The sequence below is a fragment of the Zosterops lateralis genome, assembly GCF_965231275.1.
Source record: "Zosterops lateralis genome assembly, chromosome: 4".
Taxonomy (NCBI): Eukaryota; Metazoa; Chordata; class Aves; order Passeriformes; family Zosteropidae; genus Zosterops; species Zosterops lateralis.
In genome coordinates this window covers 35,115,394-35,135,977 of record NC_139765.1, presented here as the reverse complement: position 1 = coordinate 35,135,977, position 20,584 = coordinate 35,115,394, and the positions used below count along the sequence as shown (strand labels likewise).

The following is a 20,584-nucleotide window of genomic DNA, read 5'->3' as shown; positions in this document are numbered from 1 at the left end:
CAGCCCAACTAAAGAGTCAAATCAAAGGATGAAACTCATTTTTAACCTAGGAACAAAGAAGAACTTCATCACCAAAAAGTATGTATCTGACGATACATTCATATTGCCCATTAAGGGAAGCTTCAAAAACCCAATAAATTTCATTGGACAGACAATTTAGAATTTGGTTTTCTGAATGGAAACCAAGGAAATAAAATACCATTCTTAAAAACACAAAGCTAAGTTATTCACAAAACAGTAGTATCATTTAGCTTTCAAAACCATCCTGTAAAAAAAACACTAAACATACCTTAAAACTTAAAAAGAACATATATTCTTCTTACAATAGTGGAGTAAGCACTTTTTTATCAGCACAAAGGCAGCACATTGCTTTTATAAAAACAAGCACCATCAGATGATTAAGATATGGGGATAGATTTGAAAAGTTAAATTTTTCTACTAGTCAGAATAAACAGTGCTATTTTCTGATTCAAATTTAAACTATCTGTAACTAGAGAACAGATACATTTGTATGTGCATTCCATAATTTGCCAAGATCATGAGTGTCCAAGTGGCTCTTGTAAGCAATACCAGAATTTTTTAAAATACTATGAGAATACATATCTATCCAAATCAGCACTGAGTATTTTTGTAACTAGAAATACTTCTGGTTGCAACTAAAATGCTTCAGTTTAAAGAAGGAGGAACAAGCTAAAAAATATTTCCTACTTAAAATTACTGCATTGGGTGTATCATTTGTGGATCCATATTGATTTCATTTTTTGAAAGAACAGTTGAATTAAAGTGCCTAGGCCCCTGAAACATATGGAAAGAAAAGGATCTGAGAAAAATGTAAACTTTTACTAGCTTCTGAGGAAGTTACCTTGAGAAATAGGTAATTCTTTCTTTGTTTCTTATTCTTTAATAAAAAAGAAACACCCCACACTCCCTCTGATATGGGTCTGATGACCAGTAACTCCAGCAAGGAGAACCAATAAAAAGACACTCTTCTCAGGTATGCTTCAGCTCACTTACAACAAGGACTAAGAAAACCAACAAAAAGAAATGCTTTATACTCCTACTGTTATTTACTCTTATTTATTTCCCTTTACTCTTATTTAAAGATGATTAAAGTACAAAATCAGAGCAATTTCTGAAAATAGGAAATAAAGTAAACAGCAGGAAAATAAACTAGAGAGGGTTTTTAGAGCAAGAGCACATGATGAAGAAGAAGGGCTTGTTCAGCATGCTACAGAAGAAGTCAAGGAGTAATTTAATAGCAACCTCAGACTATCTGAAGAGATGATGGGAGCCAGGCTGTTCTCAGAAGCAGCAGATGATAAAGCAAAGGGTACAAAAAGCACCAACTGGACACTAGGAGGAATATTTCAGTAAGAGAGCAGCAGCACAGCACTGGGTCAGGTTACTCAGAGACAGTTGGAGACACAGCCTTAGAGGCTTTCAAGCTTGAGTAAGACAAAACTAAGGCTGATCTGATCCAGGGCTGCTCAAAGTATTGCTCTGACACCTCCAAAGGCCTCCTCCAATCAACATTTCTGTGCATTTACAGAGCCAGAAGAGCTGTTTGATTTATCTTTCATGCCCTGCCACCCATTTCCCCCCGAAGTGGAAATCTCAGGGTCCATTTGGCTTTAATTTTTCTTGCCTTTGGGCAATAAGATCAATACTGCCTTTTTGAGATGATTCAGGCAAAATGTTCTGTAATTCAAAGCTCAAGTGTAAAGAAGCATTCGGGCACAAGTCCAAAGATGCATCTAAAAAAATATGCAGGAGCAAACAATTTGCTAAAAAATGGTCCATACAAACAAGTAATCAGATGCATTTAAAAAGCTCTCCTAAAATATACAAAGGAAAATCTTTTAAAAGCCAAAGCTTATGGTTTTGAAACAGCCAACTGATTCTCTATTATTCATTACGGGAATGAAGAAAGATGGACTGTTCAGAATGTACACATTCTTCTGGATAGAAGTTCACTTCTTCTTCCTGTAATATTTGCTAGAATTACCCATGCCCAAAAAGTGAGCTGCCCTATCCAAATGTACCTTTCCTGCTTCACTGTTCCAACTCTTACTCTACTGGCTACATAAACAGATACACAGTAAAGCCACAACTCACATCATACACTATATGATAAAGACTATATATTGAGCAAAGGCACCAAATCCAATAAAGGTCAGCTTCTAATGGATTTGTGATCTGATACTTGACTGAAATCAAATCAAAATTGGCAAGATCAGAAATCTCTCTCCCTTCCATGAATTATTTTCTGCTCCTTTCTCTCAGTGCATTCACTTACATTCCATTTCCTTCTGCTGCATAGTTGGATCACTTCTTTTTTTTGGCCTTTCATTATGGAATTTGTAGTTTTATTTCTACTGAGAGTGGCAACTTTCTCTCTAAGGAAAAGAAGAAATGGGACTCATGGATTAAAAGGTGCAAAGGAAAACCAACCACAAAAGCCCTGTTCTTCTCTAAGATAAGAAACAATATGTCTGTTTGTCACATAGAGACTTTGCAGATCCTATTCCTTGTGTATTGCTGCATGATCTCAGTGAGAAGCTAAAGGATACACAGATGTGGCTTTTGACTGCATTATAAAGTACCTTCTCAAGAGGATTCCCCAACCTTCCCCCTTTGATATGAAAGGGCTATTGGATGAAATCAAGTAAACTTCCAATCAATATCTATAGCAAGCAGTGGCTTTGTCAGCAGTGACAAAGGCAATGCTGGAAATTGATGTTTGAGCAAAATCAGGAACCAAACACAAAAATAATGAAATTTTCTGGCCAATTCATAGTAGCATAAACAAAATCAGTAAATTTGACTTGGAAATTAAGGCTTCCTTCAAATTAAGCTGAAGCACATCCCTGAGTATATTTTAATTTTATTCATGTCTCAAAACAAACTACATTTAGTCCTCCTACCAGACATTAGCATCTGGAAATGATGTGCCCATTCTGGTACAGTATTCTACCAGTAGAAACAGCACAGAGATTTGCTGTGTACAAGCTCCACACCCTTTCCTCATGCGATTTACTGTCAAGAGACAACAAATCAAAGGACTTTTTATGGGGATGAAACAGGCAGCCGCCAAATGTCTGAAATGGGTAAGCAGCCAAAACAATTCCTTGTGCCTCATTACAGGCCCATTTAAGTATCTTGTAGCAAAACGACACTAAACATTAAAACAAAAATTCTCAAGTCTTCACTTAGCTTTGTGGTTCTCTTTCCAAATGCTTTGTAACAGTTGAGTGGAAATTGTTCCCTCTTGTTAACTTTTGTCCAGGTTTCGGTGCTGTTGCATCATGACATACCCACAATGAGTGAACTGCTCCAACACGGTAGCAAGTTTAAATGCATCATGACTATGTGAAGTGAATTCTTGGCAAGTTCTTCAAGTCCTGGGTCAGTTAATTACAACAGCAGGTATCTACTTATATTTCAACAAGAACTGACTCAAACATCATTTTCAAGTTCAGCATTCCCCAAAAATTAAGGAATTCAATCCAACTGTGTACAAAACACTCTGACTACTAGATTAAATATTTAGAGGACAGGATTATGTTCTGAACAATGACAAAAGCCTTCTGGAGATAAATGGCTTTCTACAAATCCACCTTTCAAAGACAGCTCGATCTTTTGAAGAGGACTGGTCTTGAAAGTAAAAAGACTCATCTATGAACTTATTAAAATTGTAAGCAGCAAATACATTTAAGCAGAAAATAAGCACATTCTTGCAAAGCTTCCCAATTAAAAAAAAAAAAAAAAAAAAAAAAAAAAAAAAAAAAAAAAAAACACCACATGATCACACTTCCACAGACTTTCAGAGGTGTTCAAACATTTCACAAATAGTAAGAACAAAAAAAAAAAAAAAAAAATCCGAACAGCAGCAAATGCTAATTTTGTTCAAAACCAAACCATTCCACAAGTAGTCAAACTGTCTTTTAATTTAAAAGCAAAATACACACAACACACTTTTTCACCCCAACACCACCAGTTCTGAGATCCCATGTTAACACATCATCTCCCCTGAGTGAAGTGCATTTAAGTATCTGCAAAATACCCCCCTCCCTCCTGCCACATTCCCTTCTTCCCCTCCTCACTTTTTCAGCTAATACTTTGACATTACCAGCCTCACTAAACTCAATCCTGCAAATTCCTGACATTCATGTCTTCTTAATCTGAAACGTAACTTGAGGAGATGGTTAACATTTGACCTTTGCTCTACCTCAGACATACCTGGAGACACAAAAAAAGTCCAAGGCATGCAATATCCATTCACAGCCTGAAAGGACGTTTTATTTTAGAGTTCCCAGCACACAATCTTTAAAAACAGCAATCCCTTAAAACTTCAGAAGATAATTTAATAAAAATTTCCCTACAAGCATAGAGCTTTGCATAAACATTACAAACTTGTACCGAGAATAAAGACATGAAGAAATAAGTAAGAAATAAATCCCCAGAAGCTTACATCCAGGAGTTATGGTGAAATTAAGAATTAAATAGCTACCACAACTAATGAAAACAGTCAGTCTCATTTAATTAAATTGGATACTACACTAGAGAATGAACAACAATAAATCATACATTGATTACAGAAGTGGACATGGTACCCAACAGGCTATTAAAAAATTAGTCAGAAACAAATTAGTAAGATAAATGGAGGATTAGGCTACACAACAAATCAGAAATAAAGCAACCAGGTACTTTGCAAAATAGAAAATATACCTGCTTTCTCTAAATGAAGCCAAACAAAGGCTCAAATATCAGTACCTCTACCCTTTTCTTTTTTCATCTTTAAGATGAAGTTTTAAAACTGAACCTTAAAGATTATTCTGGCTTTTATCCACCTTCCTACTTTCCTTCACTATACTCACACACAAAAGGACTTTTGAAGATTGTTAGCTGCACTTTAAATGAGTGCACTTTAAGCGACGTTTTTCATTGTTGTACTTTGGGAAACAGATTTGCTACAAATTAAATACTCACAGTGATCAATAAGAAATGTTGCATTGCTATAACATGTTTTTACCTTAAATGAACTTGTCAAACATAGAGGCTTCACATCCTTGCACCTCTTAATTGCTGGAGTATGCTACCAACAGTATCTGGTGGTGCCAGAATTTTGAGGGAAGAAAGAAAAGAAAAGGTTGGAATACCAGGGATGAACATGATTGTTTAATGAGGCGGTGTCTCTTTGCTCGAATACAGTCCTCAATTGTTGTTATCTCTATCTGCTTCAGGCATTTTGTTTGTCATACAGTTAAGGCATGACTGAACATGCCATTCTGAGACTGTTCTTGTTAAATAAAACCTGTGGCTACAACTGATAAAGGGAATGTCCTCTTACAGACATGATGTATGCCACCTAAAATTTAAGTCAAGTTCTTAGAAGCAAAAAGTGAGAAAATAAAGTGATTACTTTTCTTTTGTTCTCAAGAAATGTTTGTTTTCACTTACATCTGCACCTTTCAAATCAACTTGTACCAGTAGCTGCTAACACATGAAAACACTGACTAGAAAATTCATGATTTTCTCAAGAGTAAAGTATTTCAAGGAATGTATTTCCGTAACTACAAGCCAAGTAAACTGCAAAAGCTTTGTTTTCAAACCAGCTTTCTCTATATGTAAAATAAAAAAGGAGCAAACAGAAGACATTATTTATAGTCCTCTTTGGAAGGTTGCCTATCACAGCAAAAACATGTCCTTCCTGGGACCTATAGCTGATTCAAAGCCAAGACCTTTCAAACGAAACCAACTGCACTTGCTTTGGTTCAAGCCTAGATGCAGAGTTGAGTTTGGAGTCTGGTGGTTATCCCTAGGCACAAACATCTGTGACCTATCACTGCATTCTCCAAGCTTCTGTGGACAAGCAGCTCCCCATCTCACCCAGCACACTCTCACACATCCCATTCCGTGTACTTGGTTCCCCAGGCCAGCACCAATCCCTCTGAGCTCACCTCTTACATCCCATCATCTATCAAGTTCTATTAAGAGTGCTGGCCTACAAATAGTTCATACACACAAAGACAGCCAGAAAAATATGGTCCAGACTAAGTTCCAGATACAAGGCAGCATCTGTAATCCCTGATGGCAACTCCTTTATGGCAGTGCACATCCAGTGATATTTTAGGGGATTCATTCATGATTAATTAGTGCAGGCTCCTAATAAACAGTGTCCAAGTAAAAGAACCATCCCTGCACAGAAGACAGAAAAATCTGAATTCTGTAAGTTGAATAAAAGTAGATAATAACAGAAAAAAAATTCCACTTAAAACTGTGGAAAAATATTTTACAGATCTTACTTCCTTTTTGCTAATCAACTTTTAATACTGACCAAATGCTAGTGCAGCCACAGATCCTAGTTCATACAGTCCCTCCAAGCCTCCACTGGAGTCCTGCTATGCAGAATCGATGACTGTGGCAAACATCCAAACAGGGAAAAAAAAAAAAAAGACTCTTTAGCTTTTGTTTCAGATCTGGATCTCTACCCTGACCTACTGGTTGCATAAATGCTACCAATTTGATTTCATGGGGAAATAAAGAGGTTTATTTAAAATTGTAATTTTAAATACTAGCTCATACAAATGTAACCAAACTAATTTTTACATTTAAGCTTAGATTCATACACTTTTTATATGAACAAAAATTTTTGTCACCTCTGTTTTAAGAAGGGCTGCAACATACCTTCCATTTCAGAACCGATAATTAAAAAAACATGGAATATACAACTCGACTTGAGCTTTCTTTTTATTCTCCCTTCTGACACTCAAATTCTGCTGCTCTACTTTGTCATGTGCTCATCTCTTTCATTTTTTCAATACGAGTTCTGTCTATCCTATACTCATCTTCACAGAATCACTAGGTTGGTAGAGACCTCCAAGGTCATTGAATCCAACCCATGCCCCAACACCCCAACTAAATCATGGCAACAAGTGCCACATGCAGTCTTTCTTTAAACACATCCAGGGATGGTGACTCCACCACCTCTCTGGGCAGACCATTCCAATACTTTATCACCATTTCCGTAAAAACTTCTTCCTAATATCCAACTTATATCTCCCTTGGCACAGCTTAAGACTGTGTCCTCTCGTTCTGTCAGTTGCTGCCTGGAGAAAGAGACCAACCCCACCTGACTACAGCCACCTTTCAGTGAATTGTCCACAATGATAAGGTTACCCCTGAGTCTCCTTTTCTCCAGGCTAAACATCCCCAGCTCCCTCAGTTGTTCCTCTCAGGGTTTCTGCTCCAAGCCCCTCACCAGCCTCGTTGCCTCCTCTGGACGTGCTCAAGTGTCTCAAGGTCCTTCCTAAACTGAGGGCCCAGAACTGGACACAGCACTCAAGGTGTGGCCTCACCAGTGCCCAGGACAGGGAAAGAGTGACCTCCCTGATCCTGCTGGCCACACCATTCCTGATCCAGGCCAGCATGCCCTTGGCCCTCTTGGCCACCAGGGCACAGCTGGGTTCAGCTGCTGTCACCAGCACCCCCAGGTCTCTTTCTGCCTGGGCACTGTCCAGCCACACCATCCCCAGCCTATAACATTGCAGGGGGTTATTGTGGCCAAAATGCAGGACTCAGCACTTGGACTTACTAAACATCTTTTTGGAGATGGTGTGTAAAATGAAGGGAGAATCCAGCCACATAGTCACTGCAGATTTAAAACAGTTAACATTTATGCCTGGGTTTTCCCACTATTCTTCAAAAACTTTTATCTCAGTCTCCAGATTATGAAGAAATGCAAAAGGCTTTATAAATACCATCTCATATGCAAGTATGAGCACTGGATACAACATGCACTCAAGAGACCAAAACAAAATCAAGATAAAAACAAACCAATCAACAGCACAATAGAAAATCACTTCTCCTCAGTGAGCTGCTTTTTATTTATCATGTTCATCAATTCTCTCCAGACACATCAACAAATTGCCTCTTCTAAAATATATATAGTTCGCTATCTTTCTTTATCTGCTTTTTTAAATATCATGACAATTGTCATATTTGCTGAAGTTCTGTAACATATTACAGGATAGACACATCTTGAATTTATCCTTCAGTTTAGCCTTTTTTTTGTTATTTACTATGACTTCAATAAATCTACTAAATTGCACCTCAGTTTCTGCCTCAGGATAAAAAATCCAAGCATATTTAAAGAAAGACTTTTTCAGGTATATTTTAAAGAGACGGAAACCATTCCATTCTGTCAAACTGGTATAAAACCTATTCTTTTTAACATTGCTCCTTCCAAACTGAGATCTGTTACACAAACCTCAAGCCCAATCTGCACCGATTTAAAAACACCTGTACTTACGCAATGTAGTGGCAAGCCAACCAAACACTCTTAGAAGTGGGAAGCAACACTGGTTGCTTCCAAAGGTCTGATAGTCAGCTTGAAAACCACTGTATCACATCTGCATACCCACAATTTGTACTATTTCCAGATGGAGTCAGGTAAGGTCTGATTTATTAACCACAAGTTCAGCAGTGCACAAGCACCATCCTAGTCCTTCCACACTGATCCAAGGAGGACCTCAAAACAGAAGAACAGCTATTCCCAACCTAAATTAATAAGCTGTAGCACCTAAGTACAAAGCTGTAGGGATGCTTACACTCATCATAATGGGATAGATACTAACTGATAGCTTGCACAATGTAGGTAATCCTGGATTCAGATCTTATTTTCTGGTCTCTCTGCTCAGGCCAGCAGGAAGTGATGAAAGCTTTAGAACATAAAAACATACAAATAACCTCCAAAACATTCTAAATAAACTGACCACGAAAAAAATTTATGAAAAATCAAAAAGGGAAGCAGAATGGTAGCTGGGAATACTTCACGCATGCAAAAATACATCAATATTCTCATTTCCAAACTCTTGGTTTGATTCTGAAACATTCTTGCATCTCATAAAAAATGTAATATGCTATGAGAAGTGGCTTTTTATATTGAGATGCTTAGCAACACCTGCATTCAAATAGCCTCTGGGTAACTTTGACAAAAACTGATCTGACATCTGACAAGCCCCTTGTTCTTTAAATGAAAGGAAGAAGCAAGCCCACAAATGGGATATATTAAAACACCCATCTATGTTTTTGCTTAAAGAAGATTGTCAGATAAGAAGATGCTCCTCAGTTTCTGCCTCAGGCTAAAAATAACACCTATATTTTGCTGTAGAAGTCGACTGCCGGAGGTGCAGTATTTCACACAAGGTAATTACAATGTACTTCATCCTCAAGAGGATACAAGGTATCTTTATGCACACTCACTGTACAAGTTCTACTAATTTTTAGCTTATTTCTACTTTCACAAAATTACCTTTAGGGTTTCTATGTCTTTCTAGCCATTAAGAAGTACTACAGACTTGGTCCTTTTTCAATTCTCTAAGTAATGGCTCAAAAGAGTAGAGAAATAAGCTGAATAGGAAATTCTTTGACAGATGTGTTAGGATGAACAAAATCCTAGCTATGCCATTCAGAAGTGTCTGAATGCAGGTACCTAAATATTTGGTTGTCAAGTGTGGGTCCCTAATTTAATCGCTAAGAGTGCTCAAGGTGCCCAATTCCAATACACTTCATTGAAATGCTTTATCAGAGTACTTAGCACACCAAATACAGGCTTCTTATACATTCAGCTGTAGAATTCCAACTCTGAAAAACTACCACATTTCTGAGATGACTAAAGTCTTTATGACCTTTCTGAAAGAAATGTGACCATTTTCTAGGCTCAAACATTTTGAAAAACAATGACAAATCTAATTTAAGCTCCGAAATACCCTTTACACCTCTTTTCAGCATAATGGATCGTAAATGAATGTAATTTAAAATGTGAAAAAAAATAATGTGGACCATCTCAATTCATATCTTCACTATTTTTTAAAAAAATAATAAAACCAAAGGACTGCTCTGTCAAATGTCTCTACTCTCAGTTTTTAAATCTTACAGCATTTCTCAGCATTTTGCAGATGTTTTTAGCTTTTGTCTAATTGAAATGACAATGTCATACAATTTTCCTTTGAAGTACCATGTTACAGACACACACACACACACAAAATCTTCCATCTTGGAGTTAGTGCATTAATTTAAAGAGAACTTTTTACAAAAGGAACTCAGAGCTTTCACAGGAAGGAAAAATGGTAACCCTACCTATGGCTGTGTAACAGACAGAAGTTAAACAACTCATTTAGTACAGGTCTAAACCATAATTTTCTACAGGACCAAGCACTTCCATGCTCCACTCCAATTTCCACATTCCAGAATACCTACATCTTTACTCAAAACAAATCTTACTCAAAACTACTCCTCAAAAGAAAACAAACTACAAACAGATAAAGATAAGCTTTTGACTTTGTCTTCTAGAGGTACCTGTAGCAGCTACCAGTTTCAGGAAAAAATACAAATAGTACCTGTGGAAAGATAATAGTTACTAAACCAGCACAAAGAATAGAGCAGTCATGCATGGAATCTTTGCTGGGTTCCAGGCTGTTTTCCTAATTCTGAAGAACACATACAAGACAAAACGAGGAGAGTTGATCAGTGAACAGAGGTGTGACTAAGGTACTGTTAAATACTGTTTTCTGACCAGAGATCAACGTGGTTTTTGATATGTGACTTGTTGAAAACACGAAGTCATGGTGCTATTTCAGATATAATTTAGTTTATAGAAGTCCATAAGCCTCATCACCACAAATAAAAAAATACACACACACTCCATCTCAGTCTGTGAGTAACAGCCTGGGACACAGACTGCAAGCACAACCGCTGCCAAACTTCACACAACTAAAGCTAATAAGGTACTGGCATAGTTCTGGCTGGGCAAAGCACTGCTTAATTGATCCATATTAATAATAATTCTAGTTCAACCTGCAATGACAAAGTGTACGGAAGAAATTGAAACTATACTTGGTATCACTGATTACTCTGTTCATTGCATCTTGGAAGAAGTATTCAGATTAAATTTTTTCTAAGATCAGACTAAAGAGTTCCTAGAGTTCTTTTGAAATGACTGGTTACCCTATATTGTTGGTTTTAGACTTTTTTGATGTTCACTTTGTTTAATAATCTGAGTACCAGAATATTAATTAGCTCCTAAACTCTGCAATAAAGGTCATCTTTCAGAAGCTCAGCTATCTTGAGGAATATACAGAGTAACCAGTGAACAGGGATCATGACACAAAGCTAACAGATGCCACATTGAGTTTCTGCAGGGAAAAGAAGGAAATAATAGAGAGGTATCTCATCATATAGCCGAGTTCTTAGAAATGTGGACCTCACTGTCAGCTGATGTTTTGTTTGCTAACAGTTTACACAAGTTAAAAAGGAAACCGAACAAGTATTTTTCACATAAATTCATGCTATTTTCTGTCTATTTAGCAATCTCTGTGTGGTGTTGCAAGTCTTTGAGATGAAAACTGCAAAGCCGCTAGCAAACTATTTCACAGGAAACACCAGACACTTCTGCAAGACTTTTCCTATGTGTCTGATTATGGCCATGGTAGGAGCAGGACACTGAGCAAGGTGGCTGTTTAGTCAGATACACTACAATTAGTCTTATTTTATTGGTGTACAGAGAGGAAAATTTAAGCTAAAGAGCTTTACAAATTAAATACACCTTAAGTGTGTACAGTGGGAAGAGACCAATCCAGATGAGTGCAGGTTTCAGATGAAATCCCACGTTCCTACAAACACTAAACTGTTTGCATATTGCATAGAAAACAGTTCACAAAATATGTACCAGTACTACAGCGGACAAGTAGGATGTGCACAAGTTCCTACAATTCACAAAAATAAGTAGCAGGGTCAGAAAGTGCTGAGAGGAAGAACAGTGAAAGAGAGGAATTCCCTGTTACTGCTTCCTTGGCTTCTGCCCACCGCTGTGGGCTCTCATACATCTCACAGATGTATGTGGCTTAGACCCCACACATACAATCAGCTGTTACCTCACAACACTTTTTTCACATCTGAGTGCTGCATGCATTTTGCCCAACTATCCTGCCACTGTACCTCAAATCTTGTTATATCACCTATTCTGCCAACTAACGCCTGTCTAGATTGTTGCTCTTCCAAAAAACCAAATCCATGTTTTTTCCAACTGCCCCAGTCAGTCACCAAGTATAGACCTAGGCTCTTTGCAACAGTGCATGGCAGGAGACAATGGATGTAAATTTAAAGGACAGACCAAAAGAAAAGAAAACATTTTCATCTGAAGGAGAGTCATGTTCCGGTTGCACTGCCCAAGAAAACTGTGAAGACTTCATCCTTGGAGATTTTCAATATCTGACTGGATGCAACAAGGTTGAATTAAAGACCTCCTGAGGTTCCTTTCAACCTTAATTACACTTAGATTCAATACCTACATAAAGAAAACACCCAGCACTGCTCTGGACTACACTTCTACAAGTCTCTCACCTACTAAAAAGCTTCTGACTTAAGAGATTCAAGACATCAGTCACTTAACTCAGGTTTCAGATCAAGAAAATCAGTGAAATATTGCATAAAACACTGTGCAAAGCCCATACCTAGCACTTTTTTTTTTTTTCAATTTTTGTTTAAAGTTGAGTAATGATTGAGAGTTAAGATAGGTAAAAATTGCAGATGGCACAGCATTACTTTTGTTTCTCTGAGGGGTTTTGTTTGGTTAATTTATTTTCTTAAGCCTACCTTAACTCAGGATATTGTATTTTGTACCAAACATAGCTACATCTAAGACAATGTCACTATTACATGGTAAGACTATACAACAGAGTTGAATATAAGATTTGCAGGCCTGGAGTAAGAGGGACCTAAATGTTCCATTCAGTTCTTCATAGCAACATACAAGCAGATCAAATACAGTAAAATCCTGAAATAAAACATCAGGGTTGTGGTTTTTATTTTAACTTCCCATGACCTTGTGCAGCACAGAAAATAAGTCATCCACTTAGTCTTCCAATTGAAATTCTTCAAATACACAGCTCCAACCTTGGAGGAAAAAAAAAAAAGTTGCAAAGAAAACCATACATGAGTTTAAATGAATGTAATGAATGTAAACTAGATACAGTTTTAAGAACTCAGTACAAACTTGTATGGAACTAATCAACAGTGGCCCTTCCAATCTGTCCTCAACCAGGACTCCCAGGTCCTTTTCCACAGGGCTGCTCTCCAGTGTTACATTCCCATTTGTCCGTACATCCAGGGTTGCCCCATCCCATGTGCAGAATCCAACACTTACAATTTCTAAACTTCATAGGGTTGGTGATTGTCCAGCCCTTTTATTTGTCAAAATCCCTCTGTCTCCATAGCAATTAACAGCTTCTTGCAACTTAGCACCATCAGCAAACTTAGCATTCCTCCGAGTCCTGTGTCCAAGGCACTCATGAAGATGTTTAGAAGCACAGGGCCAAGGAGGGAGCCCTGCAGAGCCCCACTAGTGACAGGTCACCAGTCCAATGTAACCCTATTCACCATAACCCTTTGCTCACAGCTGCTCATCCACCATGCAACATGTTTATCCAGCTGTGTGCTGGACACTTTGTCCAGAAGGACCCCGGGACAGATGTTATCAAAACTTTACCCAAATCCAAAAAGATCATAACAGGCATCCACTGATCAAATGGGGAGTCACCTTGTCAAAAAAGGAAATTAAGTTTGACAAGCAGGACTTGCCCCTCATGAACCTCTGCTGGCTGTGATCCATGACTGCATTGTGCTTCAGGTGTTTCTCAGTAATTCCCAACATAATCTCCTCCACAGTTTTACCAGGAACTGAAGTGAGACAGAGACCTGTGGTTACCAGGGCATTCTTCTGGCCCTTCTGAAAAACTGGGGCATTTGTCAAGTTCCAGTCAATTGGGACCTTTTCAGATTCCTGAGACTATTCAAGAATCATCAAGAAAGGTCTTGTGATTACATCCACCAGCTCTTTGAGTACAGTACCCTTGGATGAACCCTATCAGGTCTCATAGACTTTGAGGGATTCAGCTGGACAAGCAAGTCCTCTACAAGACTGGTGTTCACTGAGAGTTAATCATTCTCACAGTCATGGTTCTCCAGCTTAGGGCACTGGGACTCCAAGAGGCCACCACCACTGTTGAAGACTGAAGTGAAGAAACCATTAAATGTCTCTGCTCTGTCTAGGTTCCAGTTTGTGAGGTGACCATCCTCATCACATATATTATTTCTGCACTGTCTTTTGCTATTAACATACTTTTAAAAGCTCTTTTTACGGTCTCCCACAGTTCTGCCCAGCTTCAGTTCTGACTGAGTTTTAGCTACACAAATTTTATCCCCACAGGGGTGAAACAGCCTCTTTGTAATCATCCCGAGTCCATGAACATTGCTTCCACTGGACATATACTTTCCTTTTTGCCTGAGCTGCAGAAGAAGATCCCTGCTCAGACAAGTTGGCCTTCTGTATCACATGCTTGACTTCCAACATTTTCAAATTACCTGCTCCCAAACTCTTAGAAGGTGGTGCTTCAATGACCAGCACTGTTAGACCACAGCACCTTCAAAAGCATCTTCCCAAGGGACCTTACTCACCAGTTCCCTGAGCAGCCTGAAGTCTGCTCTCCTCATGCCCATTTTAAACTGGATTGCTTCATAGCCACTGTGGCCAAGACACCCACCATTGCTCCATTCCACTCACAAGACCCTCTCTGATGAAGGCAACAAATCAGGAAGGGCACCTTTCCTAGTCAACTCCCCTAGCATCTACATTAAGAAGCTACCATCCAGGTATTCTAGAAATCTTCTGGACCTGTTTGCAGAAGCTGTGTGGTGCTCCCAGTTAACATCTGGCAAGTTGAAGTCCCCCATAAGAACAAGGGTGGCAGATTTATAGATATTCCTTAGCTCTTTAAAGGATAATTTGTCAATCCTGTCATCCTGGCTAGGCTACCTATAGAAGACTTCCACAATGAAGTTTTTCCCTTAATCCTTATTCAGTAGCTCTCAACTGTGCCATTGCCAACTCCAAGTTCCATATATTCCAGCCTCTCTATGACCTATGTCACCTCTTCACCTCACCTTCCCTGCCTGATCTCTCCTGAAGAGCCTGGAACTGTCCATTGTAACAGTCACAGGACTAATCCCACCAGGTTTCACTTACGTTAATGTTGTCACATCTCTGGGCCTAAGGAAGCTCCTCTTGCTGTGTGCATTGGCGTAGGAACATCTCAAGTGCAGTTCACTGCAGCCAACACCTCATGGGGATGACTGAAGGACCTCATGAGCACACAGTCCATCAAACTTGGCCATGCAGTTCCATTGCTTATCACAGGGAAACCTGGTTTTCTCCCAGGCTTGCCAGTGATAAGCAATAGGATGGGTACACCAGGTTTGGAAGGTACACACACAGCAATTTAGAAGCTGCCACATGGATTTGGGGATTCAAAGTTTTCCAGACTTCTAAGTTTATTAAAAACTTAGTCGTGATTGGGTTTTTTGGCCAAATAACTTCTAGTATCTAGCTATGTCAGGATATTAAAGCATACTCTTAAACAAAACAAAGCTTCAAAAAGATAAGGATAAGCTCACCATGTGCCAAAAAAAGATGGAAAGAAAAAATATGCCCTTTGAACAGGTATCCCCAGGAGACTTGGTCAAAATCAGAATTCACAAAGGCAGCAAAACAAATTGGATATAAACAATCTCAATACAAATCTTTTATCAGAACCTGGAAATGCTCATATTCACCCTGCTACATCTGAAGGAAGAACCATAAATGGAATCCTAATAAGATGTGCTCACTACACAAAGCCAGCAGGAGAATGGTCTAACCTATCATGAATGGTTGTTCAGATCAAATAAATGTATTTCAGATTTTGATTATAACACTACTACATCTGCATGAATGGTAAGGGTATCAGTCAAATGCAGGTTTTTTCCTAGTACTTTGAACAACCACTTATTGAGGCTCTTTCTTCCCCAACACATGTAAAAAGAAACAAGCTGTTTTTCAGTACAACAGATGGAAAGACACTACCTCATTAAGATATAACAAGAAGACACTTTAATCCTCAGGTAGGGAATCACTAAGAAAGACAATGCTGAAGGCAAATGTCTAATCAAAAGAGCTCAACAGCTAGTATAGGATTCCACTCCACTCCCTAGTTTCCAGCCATTCAGAGAAGGATTTCAATTCCTTTATGACACACACAGTAATTGCTATGCCTGACACATGTAGCACTTAAATTTTCTTTATGTTTTTCCAACTGGAAAACAGCAACTTTCTGTTAATCTCCTCAACTGAGCACACTGGACTTCTCTAGTAGCAGGAACTCTCTTTCCCCACAGAAGGCACTCCCTGCTCTGCTTACTTCCAAGGCTGCTGTTCAGTGTGACACCCACCAAGCACCACATATGCAGTACCTTCTACACACACAGGCAGACTCCTGACAGGAAGCCATCAGCAGGGTTGCAAGGAGTGATATTCTTACTGCTGTTCATAAGACAAGAGATGATCACAGACTGGCTGAACAGCCTTTGCAGAGTCCGTATTTGAACTACTTCTACCTTTCACTCCCGTATTTCCCACAAATGGGTCAGGAGACTGTGGTGTCTTGGGTCTGGAAGCCTCAGGTACAAAATACACAGATCAGTGTTCCTTACACCTTTTAAAATCATTCATCGCCCTGCTATTAACAAAAGAACACTTCCCAACTTAGATGACTTCCATCTGTTAAGTAAAAATGTAAACTTTATCTATACTGCACACATTACATAAAACCCAGCTATATAACTGTCTTTCCTAAATGAACCAAGATTTTGATTATATACACATCTTTTTTAAAAAAGTAACCACAAAAATACTTGTTATTCTCCTTTTTGGAGTTCAGTAAATAAAACCCAAAAAAAACCTTACTCACATAGCTATACCAGCATAATCCTCAAATGTAAAGTTACAGAAGTAAAGCTGCAGTTTCACCAGTGCAGCTTGGCTTGCTTAGAGCTGGACATATTATTATAACAATACAAAACATAACTCTCACCCTATATGTGGATCCTCACAACGCACTCAGTGAATAATAAGAGCTCTGTGTTTCTTAAATAGGCACTAGCACAACTGTAAATAAGAAAAATGCTGCAAGTGAACTCAACATCTACATCAAGTGAGTACCTGCAAATTAAGAAACACATTCCAAACATAATTAAAAATGGTTATGAAATTTAATATTTAGGGAAGGGAAACATACACAGTAATGATAATTGCATATAATTCAGTTACCTTTTACAACCTGAATTGTTATGAATCCACAAAACTCAAAACCCAGAGCACTTAATATTTATCCAACTTTCAAGAAACTACTTCATGATCATTGAAAGGAAAAACATTGTGTTTCTGAAGCCATTTTCAAAAGTCATCATTATTTAGAAAAGCACTAGTGCTGATAAGGTAAAAACCAGCCTTTACTTTTATCATGGTGGTCTCTAAATACAAAGCATTGTCAACTTCCAACCTGTCACCATCTGCTTTTACAGCTTCCACTACAGTTTCCTGTCCTCCACCAACATCTATACAAAATATAGTTAAGACATAGAAGTCTTTAAGAACTGGCCTTATTACCTTTCCATTGAACAGGAGAGAAATTAATCATTAATGAGTAACCTGCTAACATTTTTCATGCCTGTTTCAAGATAGCTGAGACAACACAAACTTTTCTTATTCTGCCACCTTTCCTATCAATAAATTCTTTGGCTACATTGCAAAGGAAATTAAATCCTACTTCTTTGGGTCAAACTTATTTTTGTATTCAGTTTCAGGAAGAAAATCTTTTAGACACTTTCTAGGAGTGCATTTTTTCAACAGGTACCTATTCTAATTTCAGAGGATCTTATTGGTCTCCACCACAATGGGATGATGATCATAAAGAGGAGATATTTAGTATAAAATGTCTATTTCATTCTTACAAAAATTATTTTATTGAAAAAGAAGACATTGAAACACACAGCAAAGCTCTAAAATAAGAGAAGTAATTTTAAAACATACACCATGAAGAACTACAAGTGGTAAAATTCAGTGTGTACTACTACTACAGTCACTATGTATTGCACAGGAAAGCTATGCCTAGCATCTAGTGAGAAAGACAGCAAAACCCTGGCGTGTTGCAGATTACTCCAACAAGCCATCATCTACATCAGAGCCTTCTTTTGTCTGAGAACTTCAGCTGACCAGGTTAATTCAATACTTTAAAACATTTTCTCATGACTACAGAGCTGTATGAAAGACATGACAAGTAAATAGTCTGCAAAGCATTAACCGGTAAGTAGGCACTCACATTTGACACTGGAGACTGTTTCTGAAGCTGTTCACTACCAGGAATGATCTAGTGTTCCCTAGCTAAACAATTCTTAGGAATGCATGTGGCAATGAATAAAAACATTTGAGAAAGGTGAAATACAGAAAAGACATAGCTCTGCATAAGTACATGCTGGTTAAACAATGCAACGCTTACTAGTAGTAAGCTTCCCCAATAACATCTTGTACAACAGTTACCTACAGTTATTAAAATTTGACCCCAAAGATGTGATGAAATGATTAACTGCTAGTTATAGAAACAGTTAGTATAAAGGTACAAGAAGTCTCCAAGAAGCATCAACACGTGGTGACACTCAGCAAAGTTTAGGCCCTCAAAAGTTTAGGGAGCAGGTGAGAACACATTTCTCAATGCCTAAATATGTTACCCTTAATAAAAAAAAGATACCCTTAGAAATGCAGCAAATTCAAACACAGGACTCTAACAGCTGCTGAGCAAGGAACATGTTTTCCTGGAAAGCAAGACATATTTTGAGTAATACTTTAACAAAACAAACAAACAGAAACCCCAACCACCACCAAACTCACCAAACTAGCAAACCCCAAACCACACCACCAAAAAACTGCCTCAGGAACAGCAGTTCAAGAAACTAGTTCAAAGAACTAGGATGTTAGTCTCAAAGAGCAAAAAGAAACCCACTCCTCAAAACCAACAAGAGTACAGCTAGGAATAGGGTACACAACAGAGACCCCTAAAATATCATGTCATACAACCCCTGCTGCAATGTGCAAACCCATTCCTGACTGGGCTAGGACTCGTTCACTCAGAGAAGTGAAGATGCAGCATTTTAGACCACCTGACATGAACGTGTGTGCTGTCAAAGTGCCAAGGATGTCACAAGCAAGGGTTAGTAACTTCAGGTGTGAACACAATTGCATCTTCTCCTGCTGCTTCAGAAACAAAGATCTTTAGTTTTTAGAGTTACTTTAATAACCCCTAATATTAACCAAGAGAACTACAAGTTTTTTTCTACAAAAATATGGTGATCACCATTACTAGTGCAGAACTGTAGACAGAGATCCAACTCTGTTCAAAGTTTCCTGTGGCCTTTCTTATTAACTGCAAAACAAGCTAAAAGCTTAGTTATCATTCTTCTGAATTCCTCTAGGAGTATTACAAATCAATGCCAGATTTTTATACAAGTAGCAAACCGCAGAGGACAGTGGTGTTGGCTGATAAAAATACCTTCCTCTGCCTCAAAAAAATGCTCTTTAAACCACTACATTTTTTCCAGCGCAGGAAATTCTTCTGGGTTCCAAACAGAATAATATTTACACCTGAACATCTATTCCAACCTGATAAATCAATTTTGTCTCATTAATATTGTTTTGACCGTACTTTAACAGGCACGTGCCTCAGTTTGATGCTCCAAAAGCTTTGAACTTACTCTCTGTCAACAACAAGCTACCAAAAATAAAAATAAAAAAAAAGGGGCCGCAAGTTATGACGGGTCTAATTTATTAGGGATAAATTAAGCTGATCTGTCCCCGGCCTGTCCGCCGGCCCGTGGCAGAGCGCGCCCCCGCCCCGCTCACCTCTGCGGCCGGGATGTTCACCACACCTGTCGACCTCCTCTTCTCCCGCAGCTTCCTCTTCTCGATCTGCCCCTTCCCCTTCCTGGCGCTGGGCCCGGCGCTCTTTCCCTTGGCGGCGGGTTTCTCCTCGCCCTCGGGGGATCCCGGCGCGGCGGTGAGGGGCTCGGCCCCGCGGCTCCCGGCCAGGCCCGGCGGCGGCTCCTTGGCGGGGGCGGCGCGGCCCAGGCCCAGGCCCAGGCCCAGGCCCAGGCAGTTCACGGCCCCGCCGGCGGGGGGCGCTGCGCGCTCGGGGGGCAGGTTGTTGTTGTTGCCGCCGCTGTTGTTGTTGTTGTTGAGCTCGGGGGAGGGGCCGCCCCCCGCAGCCCGGGGCTCCCCCCCGCCCGGCGCGCCCGGGGCCGGCGGCGCCTGCTTCGCCCGCATCTTCTCCCGCTTGGCCTTCCACTCCTCCAGAAAGTCCGTGGTGCTGCCCCCGGCGCTGCGGTAGCCGCCCGTCGCCATGTTCCCGGCGGGCTGGACGGGAGAGCACCGCCGGCACCGCCGCCCGCCCCAGGCGGCTCCGGGCTGCCCGGAGAGCAGAGCAGAGCAGAGGAGAGGAGAGGTCCCGGCGGGAGAGACGGGGGCGGGAGACACGGGGGCGGGGAGAGGCTGGGAGAAGCACAAATACCCTAGAGAGAAACAAAGAGGGGACGTGAGCCGTCCCGCCGCGCTGCCCGTGCCCGTCCCGCCAACTCCCCGGGCAGCCCCGGCCCCGGGGGACGG

General features: G+C 39.7%; 1 protein-coding gene across 1 annotated transcript in view; it reads right to left on the bottom strand.

The window, feature by feature from the left end:
• PAWR (pro-apoptotic WT1 regulator) overlaps positions 1-20,352 on the bottom strand; it is a 72,898-nt gene extending 52,546 nt beyond the window's left edge. Inside the window, exon 1 of the mRNA XM_083859263.1 lies at positions 19,826-20,352. Within this exon, the coding sequence (XP_083715389.1) occupies positions 19,826-20,323 (498 nt within the window). The 5' untranslated portion in view covers positions 20,324-20,352. The remainder of the gene's footprint in view (positions 1-19,825) is intronic.
• Between the last annotated feature and the right edge of the window lie 232 nt (positions 20,353-20,584).